Source organism: Gymnoscopelus microlampas (genome assembly GCF_963454915.1).
Source record: "Gymnoscopelus microlampas genome assembly, chromosome: 17".
In the NCBI taxonomy this organism is placed as follows: domain Eukaryota; kingdom Metazoa; phylum Chordata; class Actinopteri; order Myctophiformes; family Myctophidae; genus Gymnoscopelus; species Gymnoscopelus microlampas.
In genome coordinates this window covers 22667606-22675864 of record NC_139954.1, presented here as the reverse complement: position 1 = coordinate 22675864, position 8259 = coordinate 22667606, and the positions used below count along the sequence as shown (strand labels likewise).

Genomic DNA, 8259 nt, shown 5'->3' with positions numbered 1-8259 from the left:
GTCGCTCTCTCTCTCCCTATTTCCGTTCACTCCCTGTGCCTCTCTCTCACACTCACTCCCTCTCTCTCTCCCACCCACCAATTCTTCGTTATACGCCACCAGCCATCTATCTTTTTTCTTCCTGCCTCCCACACATTGTCTCACCACTGTCCATCACATGGAGAGAGAGGGAGAGAGGGAGAGGAGTGGGTGGGAGATCAGAAATACGATGATTCCCAGTGAGAGGGAGCATATGTGTGTGTGCGTGCGTGAGTGTGTGTGCATGTGTGCGTGTATGCATGCTAGTGTGTGCACGTGTGTGTGTGTGTGTGTGTGTGTGTGTGTGTCCGGCTCCGGGAGAAAGGATTGAGTGTGTGTCAACGTGTGTTGCCACCACTCGATTGACCGCACTTGGAACAAGTCAGGCCAGGACTTCCACTCTATTGATCGGAGGACACTGTATGCTCTATAAAGTATTGACGCCCACACCCAAAGACACTAGAGCCCACACCTCGTCTGTCTGTCTCACTCACACACACACACACACACACACACACGTCCTAATTTCTGACAGTCAATCAGCAGTCCTCGTAAATGGTGCATCTAAACTCTATAATGTTTTCGGGGGAGGGGGGTAATCACACACTAATAGCCCATCTGTGATTAAGATGGAGCATGGTTGATTGCATAATTGCAATCTTCTCCTTGCGTGTCATCAGATGTGCGAAGGTGATAATTGACCATATTCACACGGTGGCCATTTTTTGCTCTTACGTCATACTTGGGTGGTACCAATGGATGGAACCAATTAAAACGCAAAAAAAGGACCACCTGAACTCGCATCCACACAGATCTCAGTGACAGTAATCAAAACCATGGTGTTCTCCTTTTTATGTGTTGCCCAGGTGGTACCATCTGACAGCATGGGGGGTTCCTCTGGTCATGGCTTCCTTGCCTCTTCTAAAGGGCTACTTTGGTCCAGCTGGACCCTGGTGGTGAGTACAATCTGCCAACGTTAACTGCATGACCTCTGTGTTTTGTCAATTGGTGTGGGAACGGAAGGGCTAGCAATATAGAACAGCCTTAATGTGTACATTATGTAGTCCCCACAAAAGTTGACCAGTAAACTGCACAGCTTAGCTGATGCTACTGCGCCAATGACAGCCCAGACACTTTAGCATTCAGCTGACACTGCGATGCCAATCAGTGCTCAGCTACATTTGTGCACAAAGCTCACGTTAGCACCGTAGCTCATCATTGCTGATGGGTAGACAATTGTTCATGATATGCATATCACCATAGCCCAATGTAAAAGGATAAAGGAAAGCAATATTCCCACTACAGTAAAACTAAAGAAATGTTTTCAATTTACATTGAAATATGATATAGCTCACAGAGTCTGGGGTTTCGAATTAGGGATGTCCGATATTGGCTTTTTTGCCGATATCCGATTGTCCGATATTGTCTAACTCTTAATTTCCGATTGATTCCGATATCAGCCGATACCGATATATGCAGGCTTTTTTTTCACCAAAACTAATGTCATGGACGGAGGCTCTACGTCCTCCCGGTGGTGGCTCCTCACTGGCAGGCAGTGACAACACACAGAAAGGTGTGTGGGGAGGAAATGATTGGAATAACGGCTGAATTGGGGAGAAGAAAGAGGTAAAAAGCAGAAGAAAATAAGTAGCTCACATTAGCATGTTAGCACCTCATTGGTGATCTGTAATCTTTGTTCAAGAAATATGCATATCACTACTCCTTACTTGCTATCCATAGCTACAGATTGGGATTGCACGTGCCATGCCATTATTAGACCATGTCTTGTTTTAAATGATCTCTCTTTTGATACAAGAAGACCTCCGGGTTGGACTCGTTCCAAGGCTTACATTACTCCTCCTCCTCTGATGTACGTTTTTGTTTGTGAACATTTTTACGAATCGGTTACCGGGTGGTACTGTCTGAAGCAGCGAAGGTTTCAGCCAGCTTTTCCCAAGCGCTGAACAGGAAACGTGTTTATTTCCTCGGGAGGTAGTGCGGAGCGGCGAGGAGGATTGGAGGAGAGGCTGCATGGGGGGAAAGGAAGCCGCTGGAACAAGAATTGGGACAGAGCCGTAATCTCTGGGCTCCGTTCTCTTCCCAGTCTGGGCTTATTAATAGCCACAGCTGTGCAGCTTCTCCCCTCCGCAGTCACACAGTTCTCTCCCCTGCACTCACTCTCTCTCTCTCTCTGTCTCTCTCTCTCTCTCTCTCTCTCCTTGTCACCCCCTGCCCCCACACCACCCTCTGTCTGTCTCTTTCCTCCCAGCTGGATCACAGACGATCACGTAGCCTGGAGATTTGGGATGTAAGTAGACCCTTTCAGCCCCGCCGTCAAAGCCTCTCCCCAGAGGGAGTGATAGGAGAGAGGGAGGAGGAGAGAGGAAGGAGGAGGGAGGAGGTCGGTTGGTCCCTGTGGGAAAAGTGAAAGGGTTGTATGTCAGGGGACCTGCAGATTTTTGGCGTATTTTCTTTTCCCAGCTCGGTGAAGGGCCAAGATGTGTGTGTGTGTGTGTGTATGCGTGCGTGTGCCTGCATGCATGTGGGTGAGTGGGGGCCTGAGTCTGCACCCGCTTTGACAGAATAAGGGAAGTTTCTGTGCTGTGTGTTTAAGTGTTTAGGAAGTCTATGAAGGATTAAGCCTGTCTTCTGCTGCTTTCTGCAACTGGCCTCCAAGTCTGGAAAAGCTCTGCCAATCCCCCCAGTATAGTGCCTTAAACACACACACACACACACACACACACACACACACACACACACACACACACACAAACAAAGAGAAATGCCTCGCTATGAGCCAAGGTAATCGCGTTGCAGCTCGCAGCATCAGCAGGGGAATCAATCTCGCTAAACAAATAAACAAACAAATGCGCACCCTGCACACACACACACACACACACACACACACACACATACACACACATACAGACGCTCGCGCGCAGCACGACATGACACGTAGCGCTGAGCCGGTGTCTCTTTTATCAGCGGCGCTCTCCCGGCTCTTTCTGTCTTTTCTTTCTTCCTTCCTTTCTTCTTTTCTTTCTAGTCCTCCGCGGCAGCGCAGCCCGGGGGGACGAGGAGCTCACAGGATCAGGGAATCTTCATTAGCTCTAATTACATCAAACCAGACGAGAGATTAGAGGCCGAGACGCCCGTCAGCAAAACGCACACACACACACACACACACACACACACACACACACACACACACACACACACACACACACACACACACACACACACACACACACACACACACACACACACACACACACACACACACACACACACCCCCCACACACACACACGCTTCTGACACCTAACAGGATGAGGAGGGGTGGTGGGTGACAGCAGTTAAAATATATAAGGTGAAAAGTGGAAAGCTTGGCGGGAGAGGAGGAAATAGGCAGAGGAGAGAGAGAGGTGGGACGGAGGGAGGGAGGGGGGAGGGGGGGACGTGATTAGGGACAGAGTGAGAGATGGAAAGGGGGAGAGAGAGAGAGAGAGAGAGAGCGCGCGCGAGGGAGCAGGCAAAGGAAAGTAAGAGAAATAGAGATTGCCCCATCTTCTCTGCCCACACCCCCGCAGTCCGTCTTCATCAGTGTTCAGCGATGCGCACAAGCGCTGACTGGGGAGGCGGGGGAAGAACTGTACAGGGAGAGGGTGGGGGGACGGAAGGAAGGAAAACCAGAGGACAGCGTAGAGACGGGGATGTGTGGGCTGCGGAGGGGAGTGGGGGATGGGGTGTAGCGACTGAGGCTTGAGTCAGCATTTCAAAACACTGAGTCACCGCTCTCAGCATTTTCCATCGGCGGCTCGTAACTCCGCAATAGAAGCAAATGTGACACCCCCACCTCACCATTACCACTAGAGTCCCAGGCCACATTTTGTTTTCCTACATCCTAATTAGCACCATCCAGCCACATATATATATATATATATATATATATATATATATATATATATATATATATATATATATATATATGTATATGTATATGTATGTGTATGTGTGTCTTCATATTTCAATGTTTCTTTTTAAAATAGCTGATCTACAAGCATCGCGATGCATTGTGAGCTTGTAGATCTGCTATAAATGATTATTATGCTTGAAGTAAGAGTGGTGAAGTGTCTGTTTTATAAATATTGAACCAATGAAAGTATTAACAGGTTCAAATCCTGGTGCATCCGGCTTTGTCGGGCATCTATACGTACACAATTGGCTCGTGTTCGGTGGAGAGAAGCAAGGCGGGGAGGGTGACAATTGTCCATTGCATGTATTCCTACGGGCTGGGGCTGCACCTGTCAGGGCGGAAGGAATAGGCCGAAGGCTCCCGGTGGGGGCTCCTCACTGGCCGATGAGTCAGTAGGATACAACAGCAGTGACAACACAGGGGGTGCACTTGTACATCAAGCCGCGTCAGGCTACAGAAACAGGAGATAAGGCTCCTGCCTTATGGGCCACATGGCTCGGCAAGGCTTACTTATATGTACTGTATAGTATACACATACACACACACACACACACACACACACACACACACACACACACACACACACACACACACACACACACACACACACATATACTGTATATATATATATATATATACAGTACAGGATATATTTTGTTAAATTGACAGATGTGACACTGCTTTGACAATGGTTGTACAGAAAGCAGGTAGGCGTGTGCTTTAATACACGAGCACTCTTGCACACGGATTGTTTTTGGAGACGAGAGATGAGATGAGCATTATCCCACACACTGCACTCTTTGTCTGCAGCATTGTTCCCTTCTCCTCCACCTCACCCCCCCCCCCTCCTTTCTCTTTAGTTCTTTCTCACATTGTCACATCCCCTTGCCTTTTCTTTTTTTTACGTGCCACAAAGCGGTCAAACGGGTAGATCCCGACCGTTCACTCGGTGATAGAATCTTCTGGGTCACGGTTGAGGCCGGGGAGTCGAGCCTTTATCGGCACGGATTGTCCCATGGCGCTCTCGTCTCCGCCGCTGCCGGGGAGTTTAATTAAGACCTCTTTCATCTGCCCCTCATCCCTCACCTCAGAGCCTGCCTAGAGAGATCTGAGGCCAGGGCAGGGAGACTGTGTGTGTGTGCGTATGTGCGTGCACGTGTGTGTGTGTGTGTGTGAGTAAGGGAGTGTGTGTCATAGTGGTGTAGGGTCTTCCTAGATTTCTCTTGGCTTTAGTACCCCTCCGTGCTCTGGTCCTCACATCCCTTCATCCTGTGCTCCACGGGGTCGTCCGTCTCTCTGCCTGTCTTCCCCTTGACACTCGCCGTCTGCTTCGCTCTCCGTCTCTCCGCTGGCACCACTGTTCTCTCTCCCTTTCTGTCCATCTCATTCTGTCTCTGTCTCTTTCCATCTCTCTCCCCTCTATCTTGCCCCCCCCCCTCCATCTGTCTTTCTCTCTCCTCTCTTTCTCCATGTCCTCTATCTTGAGCCCTCCCCATCTCTCTCTCTCTCTTTCTCCCCCCCATCTCTCTCTCTCCTGTGCGTGCAGGGTTGTGCTCAGCTGTAGAGCACAGCGGACTCTAATGGCAGATCATTATCATGCTAATTAGAGCACTTTGTAGCTGCCGCCCGCCATTCTCTACCCCCCTTCACCGCCCTCTCTCTCTCTCTCTCTCTCTCTCTCTCTCTCTCTCTCTCTCTCTCTCTCTCTCTCTCTCTCTCTCTCTCTCTCTCTCTCCCCCCCGCCCCTCCTCCCATGGTTAAAAGGCCACGTGCCCCCTCTCTCCTCCTCTCGTCTCGTCTCCTCTGCCCTCCCCCACTCTTCCTCATTGCACCCCCCCCATCCCTCCCCGTCTCTCCGTCATTAACAGGAGGTGCGCTGCGCGTAATTGGGCGCCGTTTATTCCAGAGAGTGGGTTATTAAATCACTCCAGGGGTGACGCTGGCGCAGGTCTCACTGAAACGCTCTCATCACTCCCCTCACTCCCATCCTGTATCGACGGGGGCCAGGGTACACACACACACACACACACACACGCATGCACGCACACACGCGCGCACACGCTCTTTGTTTCTCTCATACACATGTCGCACACTCGCGTGCACGCCGCAATCTTTTTCTCTCTCTGTATCACACACAACACACACATAAAGGCACACTACGCTACCCAGCTGTACACACACCCAGACACACACACCGAACTGTTTTTCTTTGTGCAATCGTGTTCGGAACAGGACTTGAGGGAACGTAATGTGTGAAGCTCACTCTCCTTTCACCGTTACATCTTGGCTTTGAAATGAATGCCTGCAGACTCGGTGCGGTGCCAATAAAGTGTTTAATTTGAGAACATTCGGTGGGTTTCCTTTCTGCTCTGCCACAAGCCCGACAGACAACAGTGGACATGAGGTAAAACTGGGACTAATATATGACATGTGCCTTTTGAGAGGTTACAAAAAAAAGAAAGATGAATTGAGTATAAAAGTTCTCATCGGGAACAGATTGCAGGATAGAGACTTACCTTTGGTAGCTTATACATCCTTCAGTTTAGACAAGAAACGGATACAGCCTTGCAAAACAAAACAACAACCGCTTTACCGGTTGTTTCCAAACTTGAAAGGTCTTACTTATATTTTATGCCGGGTTTAGCAGAATCACACTACTATCACACTACGCATCTCTGTTGCTCTCTTTCTATACACCTCTTTTCTGATAGTCTCCGCCAGGCTGGATGCTTGAAGGCCGGAGACTATGTTTTTGCCTGTCCGTTCGCCTGTCCGCTGTTCGTCCGTCCGTCCGTCCGTCCGTCTGTCCGTCCCGTGTGTCTGAATACCGTTTGTTGGAACGATCGGCGTGAAACTTTGCATGCACAGTACCAGTAGGCCAAGGAAGATCCTCTGCCCCACATTTTTCAAATCGGCCTCATAGTGGCGCTATAACTGCACACGCCGTTAACTCTGACAGTGTAAGATCTTTATTTTTACAGTTGACAGTAACATCCTCAGTGTTCATTTATCCATTTATATAGTACACTCTCAGAGTTAACACTGCATGTTGGCTGTGTGTCACATTTGGCTCAGAGTCATTGAGATTGTGTCATTGAGGGGTCAGAAACACGGCAGGTAATGAAATTAAGGTAATTGAATTATACAGTCGTTTTTTAATGGTTGTCCAATGGTACACCTAAACAAATTCAACTATAATTTGGTTTTGGCAATAAATTATTGAATATTGAGCATTAAATGAATATTCTTCATTTACATGATCTTCCACTGCTGTAAAATAATTGACCGATGGAGTGAACTTTAGGTGACGCAATTTTGTACCTCAATGGCTTTGGCTGACAGATGATCTTCACTGTGAGTGCTGCAAGGTGCAGTAGAGTTGCGGTTGTGTTTTTCAGATTATGGAGATTATACAGGTTATACATTAGGTAACTTGTCTATCACAGCGAGACAAAGGCATGTTTTGTGATTATAAGGAGAGGCTGAAACTCCTCAGAGAGGGTGAGAGATCACCTCCCTGGAGGTTGCATAACACAAGGCTGTACCTCTCTATGAAGCACGCCCCACCCTCCCCCTTTCTGGCTCCCTTTCATCTGCTCAGGATTTGCTGGCGTTTCTTCTCTCCCGTGTACCTTCTGTCCGTTCCGCATTCTGAGCCCCCTCATCCCAAAGGAATGCAACGTGTTTCCTGCGCTGTGACTTTTCTGGCATTCCTTCAATCTCTATTACCCCCCCCTCCCTTTCAGTGAAGATGCTAAAATATATAGGAATGCCCTCACTAGTGCTGAGTCTGTTTTTATCTAAATATAGTGTCTCTTCGATACAGCAGCAATATGCTGGTCAGCCTAACACTGTCCACTACTCCCATGCACTCGGGATGTATGGGAGTAGATATAGATGGGAGCCGATATACAAGCTCATAGTGCTATTTTTTTAAATCTTGAATATTTGTGGAAATATTTGAACATATGTATTTTTTCAAGCAAACATTTGTAACTCAAATCTTTGCTTCTGGAGGTCCCTGGCACAAAATATTTTACAAATATTCGCTGATTTTTTTTTCTTTTTAAATATTTGCACATATTTTCATTATTAGCGGTGCCAACCGCTCTACACTTGACTTTGACTCCGTGTCTGTGTGTCTGTGTGTCCGTCCGTATGAGCCCGGGATGAGCACGGCAAAGAAGCAACACATACAAACACACGCACACACACACACACACACACACACGGACTTGGAGATTGCCTATGCCATCTCTCCTCTCAT

At 48.3% G+C, this 8259-nt stretch overlaps 1 protein-coding gene across 2 annotated transcripts in view; it reads left to right on the top strand.

Moving 5' to 3' along the window:
• LOC311065213 (cyclic AMP receptor 4) overlaps nucleotides 1–8259 on the top strand; it is a 62777-nt gene that overhangs the window by 14283 nt on the left and 40235 nt on the right. For both annotated transcript variants that reach the window (XM_084085435.1, XM_084085436.1), the window contains exons 7-8: nucleotides 885–974; nucleotides 2288–2326. In XM_084085435.1, coding sequence (XP_083941561.1) covers nucleotides 885–974; nucleotides 2288–2326 — 129 coding nt within the window. The remainder of the gene's footprint in view (nucleotides 1–884; nucleotides 975–2287; nucleotides 2327–8259) is intronic.